This window comes from Pipistrellus hanaki (genome assembly GCF_964339955.1).
Source record: "Pipistrellus hanaki genome assembly, chromosome: 1".
NCBI classification, from domain to species: domain Eukaryota; kingdom Metazoa; phylum Chordata; class Mammalia; order Chiroptera; family Vespertilionidae; genus Pipistrellus; species Pipistrellus hanaki.
Window position 1 is genome coordinate 60,960,669 of NC_140503.1, and position 23,689 is coordinate 60,984,357.

General features: G+C 39.1%; 1 protein-coding gene across 5 annotated transcripts in view; it reads left to right on the forward strand.

Moving 5' to 3' along the window:
- Nucleotides 1–23,689, forward strand: part of ZNF106 (zinc finger protein 106) — a 54,914-nt gene that overhangs the window by 15,457 nt on the left and 15,768 nt on the right. For 2 of the 5 annotated variants that reach the window (XM_084902746.1, XM_084902745.1), the window contains 10 exons: nucleotides 4,747–4,947; nucleotides 7,966–10,104; nucleotides 11,841–12,471; nucleotides 14,112–14,181; nucleotides 15,761–15,915; nucleotides 16,003–16,063; nucleotides 17,348–17,665; nucleotides 20,498–21,275; nucleotides 21,650–21,705; nucleotides 22,517–22,662. In XM_084902746.1, coding sequence (XP_084758872.1) covers nucleotides 8,474–10,104; nucleotides 11,841–12,471; nucleotides 14,112–14,181; nucleotides 15,761–15,915; nucleotides 16,003–16,063; nucleotides 17,348–17,665; nucleotides 20,498–21,275; nucleotides 21,650–21,705; nucleotides 22,517–22,662 — 3,846 coding nt within the window. In that variant the 5' untranslated portion in view covers nucleotides 4,747–4,947; nucleotides 7,966–8,473. Of the gene's footprint in view, nucleotides 1–4,746; nucleotides 4,948–7,965; nucleotides 10,105–11,840; nucleotides 12,472–14,111; nucleotides 14,182–15,760; nucleotides 15,916–16,002; nucleotides 16,064–17,347; nucleotides 17,666–20,495; nucleotides 21,276–21,649; nucleotides 21,706–22,516; nucleotides 22,663–23,689 lie in introns of all 5 variants that reach the window. The other 3 variants (XM_084902748.1, XM_084902747.1, XM_084902744.1) reach the window with 2 other exon arrangements.

Here is a 23,689-nt window from a genome sequence, read left to right on the forward strand (position 1 = left end):
ATCGGGGAACTGAGAAATATTAATTATATCTTACCAGAGGCCTGGTGCACAAAATTGTGCATGGGTAGGGTCTCTATGCCTGGCTAGCAATCAAGGCCAATCAGGGCCTCCTTTCCCCAGCCTTCCTTTATTCCGTGCCACCCCCTGGGGGTCAGCGTACATCATAGGGAGCGATTGAACTCATGGTTGAACTCCCGAGGGGACACTTTGCATGTTAGCTTTTTATATATGTAGATTCCATGCATAATAGTTACAAGCTTTGTTCAGATGCCAACCTAAGCCATTTGAGTTATATATATTTTAAGTAATGCAGTTTTAGATTGTGTGAGCAAATTAATATGTGATTAAACTTTCAGCACCTGTTTAGCATATGAGTGGAGTTTTCCATTTACTGTGTGAAGGTTAGGTCTTAGCAGCAGTATGATCCTTTCACTCTGTTTTAGCGTGGAGAGCCCTTATAACATTGAATATATATCAACTCACTATTATTGGGAACCTATGAAATAGTCAACTTTCAACAATATATGGGCCATCTTAATTACTGAATTCCATTTCCAACAAACTTCCTTCAGAAATTCACCTTATTCTGGGCCATTTGCCTGCCACCTGACTATATTATAAAATAAAACAAATGAGGTCAATAAATCTAGTCATTAGGAGAGAAGTTGATTTTATTGGTAGATTAAAGCCTGCTATATTCAAATACCACTAATCAGCTATTTAAAACATTTAAAAAACAAATTTTGATTAAGATTCATGTTCATAATCAATACAGAATCATAAAGTAAAAAAAACTAGAGGTCATCTAACTCTCCCCACCCCCTCTCGAGCCCCAGCTCTTACTCTCCTCTTAGAAGAAAGTCAGCAGTTCAGTGTATATCCTGTCCAAACCTCTTTCTGTGTGTGCATAGATGTATATTTAGCTGTACACACACATTTTGTCTTAGTGACATAACTGAACCACGGCTACATATGTATTATTCTGTAACTTGTTTTTCCTTCATCCAGTGGAGAATTTAACTGCCATGGAGAATTTGTCTACCATTTTGTTATTTGGAGCATTAGAAGTCTCTGAGCTGACAATATAAATGTCCACTTTAACACCCAAACTCTTTTTATTTAGAGGAGAGGACTTTAATATTATTTACTCTCTAGAGGCCTGGTGCATGACTTTCGTGCACTTGGGGGGAGGGTAAGGTCCCTGAAGTTGATTTTATTGGTAGATTAAAGCCTGCTATAATCCCCCGAGGGGTTCTTAGCCCTGCAGTGGAGGAGAGAGAGGCTCCTTCCACCGCTGCTGCGCTCACCAGCTGTGAGCCCAGCTTCTGGCTGAGCGGTGCTCTCCCTGTGGGAGCCACTGACCAACAGGGGGCAGCTCCCACATTGAGGGTCTGCCCCCTAGTGGTTAGTGCGCATCATAGTGACCAGACATTCTGTCACTTGATGAATTTGCATATTAGCCTTTTATTATTTAGGATTTTTTAGATGCAATGCTAATGTTATATATGGTTTTCTGGCCTGTAACAAATTAAAAGGGAGAAGGCAAGCAGATAGCAAGAAAAAACAGCTGACAAAACTATAAAAACAAAATCTCAAATCATGTACTTACTTGGAGCATTTACTGTAAGGACAAGCAGTTATCATTAATTTATGCATAGAGACACATAGTTATCAATTATTATTTATTTTTCTTTTTTTTGTCATCAGTTTGTGATTTTTTCCTCCTCTGCTGAATTTCATGTTTAAATGCTGGCTTTCTGATGTTAAAGCTTCCTGTTTTTTTATTTTTTTATTTTTTATATTTGTATCGCTATAGTAACTTTTGGTTGTGATTAGGTTAAAAATGTAAAGAGCATATTTTTTAGGTTTTGAATGCCAGCTTGATTGAGAATTAAATAACTTGTCTTATTTGGTTCATAATTGTGGATATCTGAAGCATTTCCTTATTTTTTTCCTAATATACTTGTTCAGATGTGTGGCCTGAAAGTAGTTTCTATGGATAGATGCTATTAAAAAGACACAAACCTTTATTTATCAACCAGCTGTTGTGATATAGTTAGAGCAAGCTTAATAAAGAAAAGCTTATGCTAGAATATCTTAAGGCTTTGCCTTTCACACACGAGAGGAAATTGGGTGGTAACAGGATGAAGCTAATTTTGGCCCTTTGCATGCCCTGAGGAGAATTTTTGCCTTTATTAGTCAAGAAGTAAAGCAGTACTTTTTCCCAAGAATTACTTTATATATTTATACAAAGTAATGTTTTAACTGGTTATTGATAAAGAACTGAAAAGTCTCATTATTATGATTTTATTTAATTTGCTGTTAACGTCTATGGAAGCATGAGTGCATATCGTGTATAGAATATGCTTGTCTCCAGACGCAGATATGTTCTAATTTTTAAGACTTGTGGTTGACCTACTCTGTTCTTCCCATAGATAAATATGGATCCTCTTTTCTCTTTTTGAAGTTTCTTGTAAAGCTTATCTGTCTCTTCTTTAAACTAGATTTTATTTATAAGAAAAATATTAGCAATTTCTGTTTTTTTTATAACTTGTTTCCATTGTTAATATTTTTGGTGCCTGTCCCCTCCTGGGCAGGATCTCTTAAGGTGTTTTTCTATCGAATAACCATGGTTAATAATTCATTTTTGCAAGGAAAGCAGAAATGTTTTTAAAATCTGTGTTTAAGTGTCTATTACATGTCCAACATATGATTGTGCTTCGGAGATTGCAAAGTGTGTGGGTTTATGAATATGAATGTCTATTTTTAACAAGAGTTAAATACTGCCTACTTTACACTACATTCCTTAATATTTTAAAAAGTCAGTGTGGCCTCCCAGTTATATCTTTAAAGAGAGAGGGATTTTGATAGTTTGGAGATGAGGAAAATTTTCTGCATTTTAGAAATAAGGATAAAATCAGAATTTTACTTAAGAATGCCTTTTAGAATGAGGTTCCTGGTACTGCAATATACAGGTTAGCATTCTGTAAGCTTTTAGATAGAAAAATAGACTTAAAACATGTTCCATAATTTTAGAGAGTTTAAAACCAAAAAGACTTTCTAACCAGAAAACACAGTTGATTTAAGTGGGGGGGGGAAAAATATATATATTATTGATTTTTTTTTTTTTTTACAGAGAGGAAGGGAGAGAGATATATAGTTAGAAACATCGATGAGAGAGTCATCGATCAGCTGCCTCTTGCACACCCCCTACTGGGGATGTGCCTGCAATCAAGGTACATGCCCTTGACCGGAATCGAACCCGGGTCCTTTCAGTCTGCAGGCCGATGCTCTATCCACTGAGCCAAACCGGATTCGGCTAAGATGAATCTTAATGTCAAAAACTATATCCAGAGCATTTAAGATTACAAAGCCCAAAAAACTATGAATTTTCCCCATTTTTCTGAGGTGTTTTCCATGATTCTTGCAAAGTAAAATAATAGTGTGTTCTTTGTTTTTAAATTTACTCAGCATAGTGGGCACTTTTTGTTTATATTTTGTCACCCTAGACAACTTGTAGCCATCTACTTAGCATGGTACCTAGAATTTCGTATTTGCTTAATAAGTTGTGTGTTTTTTTTAAATGATTGTTTAGGTGATTTGTAACTAGTAAATGAAGCACTCAGTTTTGAAGGTCTCTTCTGGTTAATTGATAGGAATCTGCCATGTCTTGATGGGTGTATGTGAGGGGAAGTCGGAGTCGTGTATATACATATAGTTTATTTTATCAAAGACAGCATGTCTTCTGTGGTGAGGTTTTTTTTTAATAGATCGGTATAGGAAATGCAAAAATATTTAACAAAAGTTACTAGTGTAACCCCAACACAGACGATAAGAGTTGAGTTGTTTCTTAATGACCACATAGACAGCTGAACCATCAAGGGATTTCAGGATGCTAAAAAAGCAGTTAAATTATTCATCTCCTACAGCTTCTTGAACTGGCCAAGCATGCACTTTACCACTGTGTGTGTAAAGTAAAAGAAGAAGTCTGCTCAATCAATTTCTTAACTAAGAACTTGGTTTTGCTTCTCTCTAAACTGTAGCGTATTCTGAAACTTGAGAAAAACCATTTGCCTAGCACAGCTGTTGACTTCCTACAACTGAAATGCTTTCCATTCCCTTTAAAATAAGCCCTTCTGATGCAGAATGTAGATCACATGTATCACTCAGACCAAAAAAGCTTGCTGAGACGACTCTGGTCATTTGCCCCGGGTCCGGAATCTTCACATTCCAGGCCGAGCTCCAGCTGTTCGGTTTAGTTACCCGGCTGGGATTGGCTGTACGGCCTACTCTTTTCTCCACCCCTTCACTTTCACTGGGAGAAAGTTCTTGAGCCAGATATTAAATGGAAGTGCTGTCACCAGGCTTCCTGAGTGCAGCTGGCACCATGGGTGTGCTCCAGAGCAACTTCTGTTTGCTCTGAGCCCCCTCCCCTGCCTCCCCTTTCACCATGTTTCCTCTGGCAAGATTTTAAGTACAGCAACTCAAGAAGATTTCTCCTCCTAAACGACATTATTCTGAAGTGTACTGCCTCTTGATTGCTGGAAAAGAATCTTAAATTCATTTAAAAAAGTAAACTATGAACAAACACATTAAAAGGGATGAAAGGACTATTGAAATTGATTAGCACTAATTTTCCACTGTGCCAACCTGTGCAGTGTCTTTCAGAGGAAACTATAGCAGATCTGGTGAGTGTGCCATGCCAGTGGGGAGAATTGAATGCCCCTCATCTCCCTCTTTCCCTAGGGACAGCAGTCATGAGTGCCGGGTGTGCGGGGTCACAGAAGTGGGTCTTTCCGCATATGCAAAGCATATTTCTGGCCAGTTGCACAAAGATAACATTGATGCCCAGGAAAGAGAAGATGATGGAAAGGGAGAAGAAGAAGAAGAAGATTACTTTGACAAGGAACTCGTTCAGTTAATAAAGCAAAGAAGAGAACAAAGTCGGTGAGTAATGATTTTGATTTTTTTAAAAAAAAGCCTATCTGAAATAGGATAGAGAATACATTTTCCATTTCCATACTTGTCAGTCTATACTATAGCATTCCATCTTATCTTAATTGTAAAGTTTAGCTCAAAGTTGCTGTTTTATACATAAAAGGGCAGTGGAATGCTTTCTTGAACTCCTGTACTCTTTGGTTAAAAAAACACACCTCAGTGTTATTCCTACATAAAGCTACATAAATTTTTACCATGTTGAGAATTCTGTTTAGGACTATTTTTATTAGTTCCAAAGTTTTTTGGTTATTAAAAAATTCTTTTTATTTGATATCGAAATTTTATTGTAGAAAAAGCATTAGTATACAGGCTTCATGTGACTATTTTAGATAATATTCTTATTGCATCCCTTAGGAAAAACTGTTTTGCTTAATTGAATTAACATGGTGCTTCTACCATATTTGATTTATGGTTTCATGTTTAAGTGCTTTAGTAAACATTTATTGAATAAATTTATCTTTTAAATTTGACAAGATCATTTCAGCAGTATAAGTTTTCCTGCTTGTACTACTTAATTTCATACCTACATCTATATTAATGTATTAGGATGGTTTTTATATTTTAACTTTGCTGATTTGTGGTCTCAATACTTTAATTATTGAAGCAAATTTTCACATATGAGTAAAAGAGAGAACCAGTTATGAGATGGGGTAATTTTGCAAGTCCTAGGACATGATGAGAAACATTTCAATTTCTAAAAAAAAATTTTAGGGATCCTTCTTGAGTAATAGTTATATCTGGTCTACCTTTCATTTTTAGTTAGAGGTTTGAATATAAAAAGAAAATAATTTTTACTTTATATGTTAAATGCTTTTTTAACATGTCCTTGAAGGAGACTTTCTTAGTTTTAAAATGTCCTTGGCAACTTGGTTCTTTAATTGTTCAGTCCTTCAAATGACATTCTCACTACTTTCAGTGTAGCTGTACTTCACTCTTGTTTTAAGATGTTAGTAGTGCCTCTAGGAGACTAACTTCTATTTTGGTTATTACACTCTTGTGCCATTGTTAGCTTATTTGTGTGAAGATTAAACATTAAGTTAAAGGATAAAAGAGCTTCTCAATAAATTCATGTTATAGGTAATTTCTAATTATTATAGTTAACTTCCAATCTCAAAGACATTAGAAGCTTTTAGAGCCAATTAAGTGAGTACTGAGCCTGGCCTACATGGCTCCGCGGTTGTGTGTTGACCTGTGAACCAGGAGGTCACAGTTGGATCCCAGCACATTTCCCGGGTTGTGGACTCGATCCCCACTTGGGGATGTGCAGGAGGCAGCCGATCAATGACTTTCTCTCATCATTGATGTTTCTGTCTCTCTCTCCACCTCCCTTCCTCTCTGAAATCAATAAAATATATATTTAAAAAAAATAAAGTCAGTTCTGAGTTTAAGATTCATGTCAAGTTCAGAACAGGGAACCCAACTATAGAAACTTTATTTTGGGATATTCATTCTGTCAAGGCCTAGTGGCTGAGAGTGGAGAGACTGACTGCCAAGGTCCAAATCTCTTATACCACTTACTACTCTGGACAGGTTACTGCTCTAATCCTCGGTATCCTCAGCTAAAAAGTAGGAATAATAAAAATATTTGTTTCAGAGTTGCAAAATTAAATGAGATAATTTATATAAAATGCTAAGCGTTAAATGCCTGACAATTAGTAGGTACTCAATAAATTTTACCTAGTATTACTCAATTTTTTGAGCACCTTCCATATGCTAAGCACTATGCTAGACATACCATAAGAAGTTTGTAGAGAATATAATTTTACACACATTCCTGTGATGTTTACTTAAGTTTAATCACATTTCTGTGGGCTCCCTGTCTAACATGAATAATTCATACAGCCGTTACTTCTTTATAAAAACCTCAAGCACATGGAATGCCTTAGCACTTCTTGTGGGTGCTGCTTATTTGTTTTGTGCTATTTTACTCTGTGACCATATTTTATCAACTAGGTTGTAAGCCCTTCAGGAATAGGAACAGTGCATACTGTGTTTCCCCGAAAATAAGACATCCTCCGAAAATAAGACCTAGCGCATGGAAAGATAAGAAATCCCCTGAAGATTTACTATCGGGGAAAGGGAGGGAGGAAGAGACTGAACATAAACTGTGCACCTATGGATGAGGACAATGGGGGATGGGGAGGGGGCAGAGGGTGGGGTGGGAACCTGGTGGAGGGGGGAAGAAATGAGGAACCTTTGTAATAATATGAACAATAAAGATTGATTTAAAAAAAAAAAAAAAAAAAAAGAAATCCCCTGAAAATAAGAACTAGCTCATCTTTGGGAGAAAAAATTAACCCTTTGCACTCTGAACCATTCTGGACATTGGCTACCAGCTACTTGACGCTACTTTGTGGCAGAAACGTGTGTTGAATTAACTCAATTCCCCGTAATCACTAATAAACTGCAATATCCCCTGAGAGGGGACATCTGAGTGATATGCTAGAATTCCGATGTCCCCTGAGAGGGGACAGCGGAGTGCAAAGGGTTAATATAAGACACTGTCTTATTTTCGGGGAAACGGGGTAGAAGTTTTCATTCTCCTCTAACAGTCATTGAAAGTGTTTATTAATGAACATGATTATGCATAGTAAAATCTTTTTTTTTTTTTTAATTTGCCCCCACTGACATAGTAAAACCTTACCATTTAAAATAGTTTAAGAAATAGTTTTTTTGTTTTGTTTTTTTCCAGAAAGAACCAATAACTGGAGAAATCATAATATTAAGACCAGCTGAACTTAAATTGTATTAATTATGATAACTAATCATAGCATCAAAATATAATTGGTTTTATTTTTAAAATGCTGGCCCTGGCCAGCAACTACTATTAAAAATAAAAATGGACTCTATATTACAAAATAGTCTAAGTAACAGGGGAGGGAGGTCGAGGGGAAGTGTGGTGGGTTATGCCTTTTAAGGAAGTAAAAGAATTCCTTTAAATCGGTAATGAAAATCTTTTTCTTTCAGACAAGATGAACCTTCCAGTGGCAGCCAAGAAATAAAGTCTGAAGACAGGCAGCTCCAGCGGAGACGAGAAGACAGAATCCCTTACCAAGACAGAGAAAGCTACAGCCAGCCAGCATGGCACCATCGGGGACCTCCTCAGCGGGATTGGAAGTGGGAGAAAGATGGCTTTAATAATTCTAGGAAGAACAGCTTTGCACATTCTTTGCGGAATGGTGCTGGACCAAGAGGGTGGCATAAGGGTGTTGCAGGAGGCCCCTCAACTTGGTTTCATAACCATAGTAATTCTGGAGGTGGTTGGCATTCAAATAATGGAACGGTAGATTGGAGTCACAATGGTACAGGAAGGAATTCCGGCTGGCATTCTGAAGGAACAGGTGGCTTTTCCAGTTGGCATGTGAACAGCAGTAACGGAAACTGGAAATCCAATGTACGCAGTTCAAATAGTTGGAATTACAGTAGCCCTGGAGACAAATTTCAACCAGGCAGAAACAGAAATTCTAACTGTAAAATGGAAGACATGGCTAAGCCATGGAACAAGAAATCCAAGTCAAACAAATACAATCAAGAGAGATATAAATGGCAGCGGCAAGAAAATGACAAAGTAAGTACAGTTGCCACATACAGAGGTCCTTCTGAAGGATATACAAGTGATAAATTTTCTTCACAAAGCTTATTTGACTTCAATTTTGAGCAGCCAGAAAGCCAAACCTCTAAACAGACAGAGACCATAGCTTCCAAAATCGGTGGGAAGAACAGCAGTGTCGCGAGGGAAAAGCACCGCCGCTGGACTCCTTACCCATCCCAGAAGGCTCTGGATTTACAATCGGCAATGAAAGACATTACTGGGAACAAGTCAGAAATGATAGATAAGCCTTTCTTTGATTTCACCTTAATCCAAGGAACACAAGCGACCCAAATTGATGAATCAAATAATTCCCCAACATTGAAGACACAAAAAGAAACACATACTGGATCTCTTAATCACAAAGCCACTTCTGACTGCATTATAGAAAAACCTGAGCAAGCGTATAACTTAAATAAGATGCCATCATTAAAATCCCCACTTCTTCCAATTCCAGTCACTAAATCAGTCCCTCTAAAGCAAGATTCAAAGAATCCCTCAAAAAACACCAAAGCGAATTATTTTTTCCCCGGAAAACATTCAAATTCCTTAAACAAACACAAGGGGGAAGACAATCATGGCTCTTCTTACAGGTCCAAATTGCAAAGTTCATGTCCTCGTGTTTTAAAAGGGAATAAAAACAGATTTGGCACTCAGAGGGAACCTGATGAAACTTTAAGTAATACTCTACAAAAAGCCAAAGAGGCACTACAGTTTCCTGGGTCATTGCAAGATCCCCTTCCTGGCACTTCTAAAAGGACCAGGAACTATGAAAAAGCAAGTAGGAATGTAGAAGAGTCCGAAAAAGGATCTTTGAAGATTGAGTTTCAAGTACACTCGTTAGAAGATGAGAGTGATGGAGAGATATCTGAGGTGGAAAAGCACGGAACACAAATTGGAACCCTGGATTCTGCAACGACAGAAGTCTTACCCTGCAGCACTCAAAATGCTGATGAGAAGGAGGGAGAGCGCCAAAACCTGAAAACACCTGGAAAACTGTCCACGTCCCCATGCGAGTCAGTAGTTCACCAGAAGGAATCTGAGTTACAAATGACATCTGTAGCCAGTCCACACTCTCGTTTACTACTAGACTTAAAAGCCTCTCTAGAAGGTGGACAGGTTGATGAGTCTGTTAAATCTCATGTATCTTATGAGACGGAGGGCTTTGAGAGTCCTAGCTTGGATGCAGAGCTCCAAAAGAGCGATATAACTCAGCCCTCAGGCCTTCTCCTGCCCGAACTAAGTAAGCTGGGCTTTCCTGCATCACTCCAAAGAGATCTCACCCGGCACATTAGTTTGAAGAGCAAACCTGGAGCGCACCTTCCTGAGCCAAACCTCAACAGTGCTCGCCGCATTCGCAATATCAGCGGCCATCGGAAGAGTGACACGGAGAAGGAGTCTGGGCTCAAGCCGACCCTGCGGCAGATCCTAAATGCATCTCGGAGAAATGTCAACTGGGAGCAGGTCATTCATCAAGTAACCAAGAAAAAGCAAGAGCTGGGCAAAGGCTTACCCAGGTATGTGTTGCTTTTCAATATCCATTTCTCCTCAAGTTTACCCTTTGACCCTGGTCAGGAGAAGAATTCTTGTTACCTTTAATTAAATGTTTGCAAAAAATACGTGTGCCCTGGCCTGGTAGCTCAGTTGGTTAGAGCGTCGTTCTGATACACCAAAGTTGTGGGTTCAATCTCTGGTCAGGGCACATACAAGAATCAACCAATGAATGCATAAATAAGTGGAACAACAAATCAATGTTTCCCTCCCTCCCTCCCTCCCTCCTTCCCTCCTTCCCTCTTCCCTTCCTTCCTCAAATTAATTTTTTAAAATGTGTTGTGAATGTTGTATTTAACTGTCAGAGTGACTGCTACTCTATAACAAATGGAATAAAATGTTTCCTAGCCGGAAATTTAGGTTAAAAAGAAGCTCAATTCTGAGAAATGAACTGGGGACATAGTTAAAAAAAAATAAATCAGAAATCCTGCACTTTGGTTTTAGGGGCCAGAAAGTAACAGTATTAAAAAGTATATAAATCTGATTCTTATCTGTAGATCTTCATTGAGTGATGCAACTTTAAGTATAACAATTTTCATTTTCTTTTACCTAGAATCTTTACCCTTTCGTATTTACTCTGGGCATTATACATGTTATCACAAAGTATTTTTTCTTAAGTACTTATGTAATAATTTGGCTAATCATCTGATGTTGAGGTATGAAATTTTCTGAATGATAAAGTAGCATTCAACAAATTTGCTACTTGAACATCATCCTGCTGATTAGTTACATTTCTTTCCTTATTGAAATAATGTATTTATTGTACCCCCTTTCCCTTTCCCATAACTTGTGAGTATTGAGATTACAAATACAGGCAGTCCTTGGGTTACGTCAGACTCACGTACGCTGTTTTGTGGTTACGGCGCCATCGCCCATTTATTTATAAAAAAAAAAAAAAAAAAGTTCTGTCATTTTGGCATATGTGCTTTATGTTTTTTATCATTTATTTACTACAAGAAAAGGTCAGGAATTGTTATCTTTCTTTTAAATGTTTTTTACTGTTTCACTTCATTACTGCTATGTATGTGCTCCATGTGAGTGACTAGGTGCTTATGTCGAAAATCGCGTTACTTAGCACTGTAGGAACGGATCTCCGACATAACTCGACGACCTACTGTATAAAGCTCTGCCCCGGCCCATGTGGCTCAGCTGGTTGAGCATCATCCTGTGTACAGTTCAAGTCAGGGCACATACCCAGTCGGGGTGTGTACAGGAGGCAATTGATTGATATTTCTCACGTCGGTGTTTCTCTCCTTCTTCTCTCTCTAAAACATCAGTAAGACATATTCAACAACAACAAAAATATAAAGTTCTTAGTATAATGTCTGACATTTGTGAATGCTTATTAGATGTTTCTGTTTGTTTTGGTTTGTTTGTTATAAAAATTATGTACTTGTTGGTTTCAAGCTCCATGTTAAATAAAAACCTCAATTTTTACTTTCTCATGTTCTCATCGCTGTGTACTAATTTCTAATTTAGTAAGAATCACTAATTTAGACTTCTGTCTGTGTCTTGCTTTACAATACCTACAATACAAAACTCACACTGGTAATTTACGTAAAGCTCTCAGACTGAGGTCCTCGCAGGCCGAGCCACCTTATTTATGTTTGTCATTTCAGGGCACAGCAGAGGCTGGAACACAGGGTGGCGCTGCCTCCTCTCAGCCATGTTGGATTTATGATTTTTTTCTTCCTTCCTTAAGGTTTGGCATAGAAATGGTGCCTCTGGTTCAAAATGAACAGGAGGTCTTGGATTTGGATGAGGAACCTGACCTGTCCACTCTAGAAGGATTCCAGTGGGAAGACGTGTCCATTTCTTCGTCTCCTGGCTTGGCAAGGAAGCGAAGCCTTTCGGAGAGCAGTGTGATCATGGACAGGGCGCCTGTGTACGGCTTCTTCACTGAGGAGGGTGCAGGCAAAGAAAATGAGCCGCAGCGGATTTTTTCACCTACTAACTCGCTGAGGGCTGCACAGAGTCAGAAGTCAACCGTGGGCCTTAAGCAGGAGGTGACTCCTCTGGCTGCCTCGCTAAGAACAGGGGAAAGGGCGGAAAATGTTGCTCCTCGAAGGCGGCACAGCGCACAGTTACCCTCCGACTGTGCAAAGTCTTTGATGCATTTGACAAAAGACCTGACCAGCCAGGCGAGTTCTGGACCACCTTCAGAGAATCCGAGCGCCAAGGAGAGTAACGGGGAAGGAAACTCTTTGTCATCGTGTGCATCCTCAGCTCTCGCAGGCTCCAGTTTGGCAGATGCAGGCACAGATAGTAGCTGTACCTCTGGTGCTGAACAAAATGACGGTCAGAACGTTAGAAAGAAACGAAGAGCCACTGGAGTGAGTATGATTCCTTGTGTCTTTTGTAGAACATTTTATGTGGTGACTTGGATGTTGTAAGGAAGATTTAACGGTTTAATTTTCCTTGGGTGTCTTGGGTGGCATAGAAGACTTGTGAGGTTCTTACTCTTTCAGATTATTCTCCTGGTTTCTTTCACTGAGTAATTCTACTAAGTTCGTTGTAACCGAATACAATTGTACAGTACTAGGAAAATATGAAGTCATCTCTAAAATTAGTCATCAAGCCAATCATTTTTATATCACATGACAAGGAGTAAGCCACATCTTCAGCTGTAACTTTATCTGTTTCCATGATGCATTCTGTACGGCTGCTGAAGAAAGGCATTCTAGTCTTGCCTTCAGAGGGCATGTAGGCTTGTTGGATCTAGCAGTTTTAGGCTTAACACCAAGTCTTAATATACTGGAGTGCATCTATATAAGCATAGTCTTAGAAGTATTTGTAATCTCCGTTACTCTGTCTTTCGTATTTCAGTTAGCCAGAATGGCCTTTCAGAATCCGTTCCTTCACTGACACCACTTCTGTTCTGGCATCTCTGTTGCTAATATTGCTTAACTCTTTCAGAAACCTTTTCTGAAAAGGAAGAATTGTGATGGTAATACAATCTGGAATCTAGCAGTGTGGAAAAAATGGGTATTTAATACTGAGGCAATTCTATATAATAAAAGTCTAATATACTAAGTGTCTGATCGTCTGGTCAGCCGTCCAACCAATCAAAAGCGTAATATGCTAATGATATGCTAAGGCTGTTCAACTGCTCACTATGATGTGCACTGACCACTGGGGCAGACAGTTGACTGGTCAACCAATCACTATGATGTGTACTGACCACCAGGGGGCAGATGTTCCGACCGGTAGGTTATCTTGCTGCTGGAGTATGGCCTGAGTGAGATGAGCTGGACATACCCTGGAGACCTCCTGTATCCCCCTGACCCCAATCATGTATGGGTGGGGTCCCTCAGCCTGTGCCCTCTCGCACTCCAGGACCCCTCGGGGATGTTGGAGAGCCGGTTTTGGCTTGATCCCGCAGGCCAGGTTGAGGGACCCCACTGGTGCACGAATTTGTGCACCGGGCCTCTAGTATTGATATAATATAACAGAGCGAATAAGGGTTTGGGCTGTAGGCTTGGATTCAAATTCCAGCTCTGCCCCCCTTTGAGCTACTGTAGTTGTGTGAGAGATTGTTCTATGATTGCCAATATTTTAGGGCTTGTTCAATAGACTCTTTAGCTTTTCATTGTAAATATTTTATTGCTGAAATTTAAAGTAGAAACTGTGCCACTCTGAAATCAGATATATGTATCAGTGGTTTTGTCCATATTTCCAGGTCTTGCTTTACCAAGGTATGAAATACTTTGCCTCTGCCCTATGGGGTTTAATACCTCTAGAATGCTAAAAAGGTACTTGACCTTAGATTTAAAAAAAAAATCATGTGTATATATTTATTCAGCTAATATTTTAGTTCATATGTACAGGAGACTTCTATTACTATCCTGTTGGTGATGATAAAAATAATAAAAGAATATTGTATGACTATCTCAGAACTAATTCTCTCCCCTCCTCCCCCCCAGATAATGGCCATTATATATTTAATATTATTCAATTTTCTGTATTTCCTTAGGATGGATCTTCTCCTGAACTCCCAAGTCTTGAGAGAAAAAATAAAAGAAGGAAAATTAAAGGAAAGAAAGGTATAGTGCAGAATATTCTGGCAGAAGGAAATTGTTCTTTTAGCAATTCAGCCTTTTTACAACTTTACATAGTATAGTTTGTGGTTTTCAAACACTAATTGCCCATTTATTATTATTTTTTTTTTACACTTTTGTTGTCTTGCTTAGTGCATGGAAAAGTTTGATTTTCTACTATATACATAACAAACAGTTGCATCTGTAGGAGAAATGTATGATGCCACATACACCTGTAACCTAAAGTTAATATATATTTTGGGCAAATTGAGTTCAATATAAAAACAGAAAGTCTCATTGGGCCTTTTCAATGGTATAAAGAGGAACAGGCCTTCAGTAAATTTTTGTCCATTTTGGTCATTTATTCATTTCTTTTAGTCTCCATTTTTTATTAATCTTGGTTGCTTTTCTCATGTGAAATGAGAAGTTTTTAAGATGGTTCACTGACTGATACGCTTCTTCAACCTAACCCTGATCCAGTATGAGAGCTAGTGCGGGAAGTGATTGAAAGAGCCTTGGGGGATTGGAAGTGATGTGTAAGATAGGAACCGAGGATGACCCCAGTTTCTAGCTGGGGCACCTGTGTGGATGATGACAGCTAGAAAACTCCATGAGGAGCAGGTTGAGAATAGGGGAAGATGATGAGTTCCCTTTTGGATCCCTTGAGTTAAAGGACCGGCTGGTGTAGCTCAGTGGTTGAGTGTCAACTCATGACCCAGGAGATCACAGTTGATTCCCAGTCAGGGCAGCTGTCCAGGTTGCCGGCTCGATTCCCAGTAGGGGGTGTGCAGGCAGCCAATTTCTCATAATTGACGTTTCTATCTCTCTCTTTCCTTTCCTTTCTCTGAAATAAATAAAAACATTTTTATTTATTTATTTATTTATTTATTTATTTTTAAAAAGGACCTTAGAGACACCTAGGTAGGGATACCAAGTTGGTAGTTAGATATGTGAGTCTGGTGTTTAGGGAAGAGGTCCTGGCATATTGAATGGGGAAAAGACAAACAGAGATGACAAATACATATTGTATAATAGAACATTTTATTTAAAGTAACAAAAAAGTTTGATTTTCTACTATAATAATGGAAAAGTTTGCTATAGCTCCTTCAGGCAGATTTCTCTAATAAACATAAATATGTTAATTAACAGAGTAGAAAAATATGGATTAGGAGGAGAGTGCAAGCAGAACAGATCTGGGGTCTAATCTAAGCAGAAGCCCTGGGTGAATAGTGTGGCAGATACAGGAAGAGAGGGAAGTGCAAACTGCAGCAGTGGATTTGCTTGGGACAAAGATTTCCCTGGAAGGGCAGTGGTGGGAAATGGTTATTAGGAAGATGGTACCACGTGGTGGTACTCCTGAACCTTTGAGGCACCTTCATCTTACCAGTTCTCACTTTCGGTTTCCCGCTCTGACAGCAACTGGCTTGACTATATGATTTGTGAGGTTCAGTGAGTCTCGGGTACTATTGGGGAGAAATAAAGGCTTATTCTAGATACTGATGTAGTTCCGTGTTCTGAGGAGCTATATTATTGAATAAATACTAAAGAGGATTTCCAGTATTAAGGCTATGGTTTCTTTTGGCAGAACGTTCTCAGGTCGACCAGCTGCTGAATATTTCTTTAAGGGAGGAAGAACTAAGCAAGTCGTTGCAGTGCATGGATAACAACCTTCTGCAAGCCCGGACAGCACTTCAGACAGCTTACGTTGAAGTTCAGAGGCTTCTTATGCTCAAGCAGCAGGTAACAACAGCAGGTGGAACATTTAATGAAAGTGGATAATCTCTCAAATTGGATTTGAAAATTCATAACAAAATACTTTGTTTTTAGATAACTATGGAGATGAGTGCACTGAGGACACATAGAATACAGATTCTACAGGGATTGCAAGGTATTTGGATTGGGCCTTCTGTAGCTTGTTATTTTTTTTCTCTATAGAGGGGAATTGAAATAGTCATTAAAAAATCATATGATTTCTCTCATGTCTCTTTGGTTTCATTCTTCTATTGAAAGGTCTGTAAGACTGTACATCCATCCCCAAAATGCTTAGCAATGGAGACAGTATATTACAGAAGGAGCCTTGGCTCAGGAATCAAAACACCTGGGTTCAAATCTTGTCTCTTCTATTAGTATCTATACTAGAGGCCCAGTGCATGAAATTTGTGCAAGGGTGGGGGGTGTCCTTCAGCCCGGCCTGCACACTCTCTAATCTGGGACTCCTTGAGGGATATCAGACTTTCCGTTTAGGCCCACTGGGATCGGGCCTAAACTGACACAGACATCCCTCTCACAATCCAGGACTGCTTGATCCCAACTACTTGCCTACCTGCCTGTCTGATTGCCCCTCACCGCTTCTGCCTGCCAGCCTGATCACCCCCTAACCACTCCTCTGCTAGCCTGATCGACATCTGTTCCCCTGCCAGACCAATTGCTCCTAACTGCCCTCCCCTGCCAGCCTGGTTGCCCCCAACTGCCCTCCCCTGTAGACCTGGTCGCCCCTAAATGCCCTCCCCTGCAGGCCTGGTTTCCCCCAACTGCCCTCCCCTGCAGGCCTGGTCCCCCCCAACTGTCCTCCCCTGCAGGCCTGGTGACCCCTAACTGTCCTCCTCTGCAGGCCTGATCACCCACAACTGCCCTCCCCTGCTGGCCATCTTGTGGTAGCCATCTTGTGACCACATGGGCGCGGCCATCTTGTGTGTTGGAGTGATGGTCAATTTGCATATTACCTCTTTATTAGAATGACCTTGGATAAGTCACTTAAAATCTGAAAAAAAATTTTTTTTAAATATATTTTATTGATTTTTTACAGAGAGGAAGGAGAGAGATAGAGAGCTAGAAGGTCGATGAGAGAGAAACATCGACTAGCTGCCTCTTGCACAGGGGATGTGCCCGCAACCAATGTACATGCCCTTGACCGGAATTGAACCTGGGACCTTTCAGTCCACAGACCGACGCTCTACCACTGAGCAAAACCGGTTTTGGCAAAATCTGAAAAATTATTAATGCCTATTCTTTCTATAGCCTTGGTTGTTTTGTAGATATGATAATCTATTTTGAAGAATTAGGAGAACCTTTAAATTCTTATATAATCTTTAAAAATACATATTGGCTAAGAAACAAGTGACTTTTCAGATAACATTTTTGCTTTTGTATGTATGTATGTATTCCATTTCAGAAACATATGAACCTTCTGAACGCCCATACCAGCTTCCCTGTAGCCTTACTCGAGAACAGAGGAGCAGTAGATCGCAAACATCTGCTGATGCCACGCTGCTGCCTACTCCCTTCTTCCCAGTTTTCCTGGAGCCTCCATCATCCACAGGAGTCCCATCACCCACATCTCCCACTTTCCAAGCCCATGGCAGTGTTCCTGCTCCGGACTCGTCGATTCAGATTAAACAGGAACCTATGTCTTCTGAACAAGAAGATAATGTGCCTGCTGTGTCACAAGGCTCTCCTTGCAACGTGTCCAAGGAATTACTGCAAGCTAATAGTATGTCAATTTTTCTCTGATTTAAGGGCAACCCTGTAATGGGCAATTTTATATCAGTGATGTAACATTAGACTTGTTCATTAAACTGAAGTTAATACAATTAATTTTTCTTAAGGTTTTCTTCATTCAGGAGAATTACTTAAGTATCAATAACTTTTCCTTATTTTTCTCTAATATAGAATTACTTATTTGATTTTGTATTTGCACCTAAGAAGTTCCACTTATTAGGATTGGTGCAGAATTATTTAGTTCTGGGGTGATAAATAAGGTTGATGTTGTTAGGTCAGATAAGATATTTTCTCTGAATTTCTTAGCACTTGATTGTCTTTATCACCTAAAGCACAAGCCATGGGTAATACAAACCTGAGAAGCCAGGTAGCCATGATGAAAGGCAGAGGGGGCTCTGGAGTTGAGAATCATCTAATGGGAACTGGAATGGTTTTGAGAAATAGCCATTTTTTAGTTTTAGTCTTTACCTAAAATAACACTCACTTGGTTACCATTTGAAAATAACTTCTGAGCAATTTAAAATATTACTTGAAATTTGCATAGCCACCATGGTGCTATATTAATAGTTAAGTAAAAAGTAAACAAACAGGCATTGTGTAATTTCTTAAGCCAAAATAAAAATTCTGAAGAAGAATTCTATTTCTTTACCTTTTGAAACACTAATTTAGATATCTGTATCAAATGTATATTGTCTTTCATATTGAATTTTGTTACTTTTATATGGGCGATAGTATTTTCTTTTAAAAACTAGTAATAAAGAATATAGTGATCTTTTAAACTAATTTTTAAAAAACAATTTTAATTCTATTTTTTTTTCTTTCTGATTGTAAGACTAATTTATGTTGCCCTGGCTGGTGTGCTCAGTTGAACATCATTCCATGCACCAAGAGGTTGCAATTTGATTCCTGGTCAGGGCACAGGTCCACGTTGCGAGATCCCCAGTGGAGGTGGCGATTGATGCTTCTCTCTCTTTTTGATGTTTTCTCTCTCTCCATCTCCTTCCCTCTCTCTCTCAAATCAATTTTAAAAATTTAAGAATAAAAAATGCTCTAATTTATGTTCATTATAAGTAATTGGGAAACTAGAAATCTAAATAAGTTATATGTATAAGTGTCCCCCAAAAATGTATACACTCACCTAATTTTCAATCCTTTTCAGGTTTAACTGATTTGAAGCCAGACTAAGCTTTGACCAAAGAAAATTTATCCTAAAGTGCCACTAGACTTTTTTTTTTTTTTTTTTTTTTTATGGGGATACATAAAAGTTTACGGTACAAAACCAGCAACAGTCGATGGGTTGAGGGCGCACAAATACCGAACGAAATGATTCTTTATGTTTGCGATTCCATTGCTTCACCTTATCAGCAGTGCCTGGACCAGAACGGTCACCAGTTTGAAAACAGGCATTGACAAAAAAATTATTCATTTCTGTAGATTCTTTTAAGTTTTGAAAATGAACTGTATATTAATAAACACTGACTTTATAATCAAAGTGTGTATACATTTTTTTGGGCAACTTGTATTATTTCAGTCTTTTTTATATCAGAATAGGGAAATATTTTATTTATTTATTTTAAAAATATATCTTACTGATTTTTTACAGAGAGGAAGGGAGAGGGAGGGAGAGTTAGAAACATCAATGAGAGAGGAACATCAATCAGCTACCTCCTGCACATCCCCTACTGGGGATGTGCCTGTAACCAAGGTACTTGCCCTTGATCGGAATTGAACCTGGGACCCTTGAGTCCGCAGGCTGAGGCTCTATCTACTGAGTCAAATTGCTTAGGGCAGGATGTTTTAAAAATATGTTTGTTATTGATTTTATAGAGAGGGGAAGGGAGAGGGAGAGAGAAAGAAACAGTGTGAGAGAGAAACATGGATTGGTTTCCTCCCACACACATACCCCAACCAGGGACCAGACCCACAATGTGGGTATGAACCTGACCAGGAATTGAATCGACTACCTTTGGTGCATGGGCTATCGCTCAACCAGCTGAGCCACACTGGCCAGGGCTTTCAGTCTTTAAAAAAAAACCTTACATGTTGGTGTGTACATGTAGACTTTGTACAAAGGATAGATTGTAGTCTGTTATAACTTGGCTTTTTTCTATTTAATATGTCATGATCATTTCCCTATGTCATAAAAATAATTTATCTAAAATATTTTATTTTACTAGTTACATAATATTTGAGAAGTTGCATAATAATCTGGATGTGCAATACTTATTTAATTCCTTTCAATGTTTAGTTGTTTTTTGTTTTTAGGATTCTGTGTAACATGTTATATATGTCTTTTTGAGTATGTGATTATTTCATCAGTTTACATTTATAGACATGAAATAGCTAAGTCAAAAAAAAATGGACATTTTTAAGTCAGCTGACTTTTTAACTACTAGTATGTACTAGCTAACTGGATGATATACAGGTAAAATGCATAGTGAAAATTAAGAAGAAATGCACTTTGGTTAAATAGATACTTTAGTGTCTAAGAATAGAACATGATGTTCAGAATGTGGATATTTCAAATAAGAAACAAGGAAAAAAGATTGATAGAAACGATTCCTGCCCATAAGGAGCTTTGGAGGGTATAGAACATGCGCGTTATTCGTGAGATTGAGCAAGGCAAAGTGTACTACGTGGTGTAACACATTTATGTCGGTTATGGGAAATTGAGGGGTGAGAGAACAGCTTTAAAAGCCATGGTTTAATATGTCACTGAAAGGCCATTATTTGTTAGAGATTCAACCAGTAACAAATAATTGCAGTTGATGACTATAAATAGCAGACACAAAAAGGTGCCATAATTTTTTCCTTCTCTATTCAGGAGAGGTCAGTGACCGGCGTCCAGTTGATGCATCCCTCACGGCACCGCTGTCCTTGTCAGAGCTAACAGAAAATCTCCGTGAGCCCAGCCAGGAACTGAGGCTTTCTGTGCAGCAAGGAAGCACCAGGAACGGGGAACGTGCTCTCTCTTCCCAATCAGCTGGTCTTCCTGGCATAAACAAAGAAGGCGAAGAGCCAAGCAAAGGCAACAGCGGGTCTGACGCCTGTACCAGTTCTTTCCCAAGGTTGTTCTTTGCCTCAGAGACCCCGTTAGAGAAGGAGCCCCTCTCGCCCGCTGACCAGCCTGAACAAGCAGAGTCTACTCTGACATCGGCTGAAACGCGGGGGAACAAGAAAAAGAAGAAACTTAGGAAGAAGAAAACTCTGCGAGCCGCCCATGTTCCTGAGAACAGCGACACCGAACAGGACGTATTCACTGCCAAACCTGTGAGGAAAGCCAAGACTGGAAAGTCAACCAAAGGAGGGAAAGTAACAACCTCCACCTGGGAAGACAGCAGAACGGGGCTCGAACAAGAGAGCGTCAGGGATGAGCCAGAGAGTGACTCCTCCCTGGAAGTCCTAGAACTGCCTAACCCTCAGCTAGAAGTGGTGGCCATTGATTCCTCTGACTCCGGAGAGGAGAAGCCAGACAGCCCATCCAAGAAGGATATCTGGAACTGCACAGAGCAACACTCGTTAGAAACGTCTCGTTCTGGCTGTGATGAAGTTAGCTCTACCAGTGAGATTGGCACCCGCTACAAAGACGGTATCCCTGTGAGGTAGGGAAATGTTGTATTGGTCCAATCAGAAGAGTTTTCACCATTCTTAAAAAAAAAAATTATATATATATATAAAACTTTCTGTTATGACTCAGAAGTTTAAAAAAAAATCAAATTTATAGAAAATCTTTAGGCATTGCATATGTGGAAGACTCAAAAACTTGGCAGTGGAGATGTGCTGCTTTCTCATTTGTGTTACAAATATTTACTATACTTTTATTTCCTTTCATATAGAAATCTCAGATGGGAAAATGATCTCATCATTTGCTACTTTGCCCATTGATTAGAACAATACTTTGACTCAGGAACATTTAGGTTTTACTACCTGTCCTATTCACACAGATGCTAAGAAGACTTTTGCTATTGTTTTGTAGTGTGGCAGAAACTCAGACCGTGATCTCCTCCATAAAAGGATCGAAGAACTCTTCAGGTATTTGGTTGTTCTGTTTTATTTAAATTACCACAGAGAAAAGGCTTGTAAAAGTTAGAGCCAGGGTTTAAATCTGCTTAAATGTACTTATAGAATAGGGGGTAGGAGTTAGCGTCAAGGGGATTGTTTTTGACCAGCAGTTAAGGTATTCCTAAATCCTCAAATCCTACTTTTCAGTTTCTTATGCCCATCTCTCTTACTTGGCTCTCTTATCTATTCAGTTATTTAGTATTAAGGTTTCATTGGCTCCAGAGTTTTTTGCTTTGAGGCAGAACTGCTTAAAGAATAATGTCTTGCTCAGTGAAATAACTGTATGTGACAGATATTTGGTGCCTTCCCTTTATCACTCAAAAACTCATTATACAAGTATTTTCTTTTTAAAAAAATATATTTTATTGATTTTTTTACAGAGAGGAAGAGAGGGATAGAGAGCTAGAAACGTCGATGAGAGAGAAACATCCATCAGCTGCCTCCCGCACCTCCCCCCTCCCCACTGGGAATGTGCTTGCAACCAAGGTACATGCCCTTGACCGGAATCGAACCTGGGACCCCTCAGTCCACAGGTTGATGCTCTATCCACTGAGCCAAACTGACTGAGGTAAGTATCATTTTTTTTAAAAATGAAAGGCCTTCCCTGCTTTTTCTTACTGTAAATCTTCATAATGAAGATCTTAATGAAAACCATGGTATTTTGCGACAGAAACTCTAAGGAGAACGAACACAGGGCCACCATGTTATGTAATGATTTTAATTTTTGCGTATCTTTTTAGACACAGTGGACATGTTTCTGAAACATATTCTTGTTTTCTAGAAATATCTTCAGAGCCAGGAGATGATGACGAGCCCACAGAAGGCAGTTTCGAGGGGCACCAAGCTGCAGTGAATGCAATTCAGATATTTGGGAATTTACTGTATACCTGTTCAGCAGATAAAACCGTGCGAGCTTATAATCTGGTGGTAAGTTGATACAGCAATTTGAATGTTTTCAGTAGTTGCAGGTTTTAGAAACTCCAACTCATAGCAATAGGGGAATTTATTTGCTGTCTAGATATGGGTGGGATTTAGACTAACTTTAGGTAAAGTTGGTCCAGCTGCTCCACAGGGTCCCTAGGAACTTGATTTTATTCTGTGTCTCCACTCTACTGTCTTCATATCACCTCTTCCTAAGGTGTTCTCCTGCTCACAAATAGATCCAGAAGCTGCTGGGGTTTCTTTTTCCTCCCACCACCAAACCAGGGTCTCGGGCATCATTCCCTGAATGAGCACTTGGCACTTGGCAAAGGAAGGTGGGATTACAACAGACCTGTGGGCTGGTCAGATCCCTGGAGCTTGTGATGAAGTCAGTTGCTGGCTGCTATATAATAGGGGAGTAAAAAGAATCCTGGGGAAGTATGAGAGGAGGCATTTTCCCTGATAGTTGATTAGTTGTACAAGTTATTAAAGAGAGCAACTGTCTTCCACTACACACATCTAGTATAATCTAATGCCCATTTCTCTGAATTTTCATAGAATGAATTTTTGAGAGTTGAATTTGGTATATGTTAAACTAAATCTGTTTTTCAACAATGATAGCCAAGAAACTTTAGGAACACTGCGTTGTCTGAACAAACACTGTGAACGTATTTAAAATTGCTGAATTTCTGAAAAATCAAAATGTTAGATAATGGAACCAAGAAAATGTGTTTGCTGTAGGCAATAAGTATATAGGTTCCTTTAGTCTAATAACCTGAGGGGCCAAAGGATCACTGACAGAAAGAAGCAATGGTACCAGTAAGTGTGAGTGTAAGGTTTGGGGGATTGGCTCTAACTCTGAATTGCAAGATAAGGACATGCATAGGTATATATTCTAAATAGATCTCAGAGATAGCACAGATAACTGTTAGGCTTACGAAACTGTACCTAGACCACTAGGACCTGTGATGACACCTGACATGTCTTAGAATGTTATGGAGCATTTTCATAAGCTACTGAATCAAATGTAGGA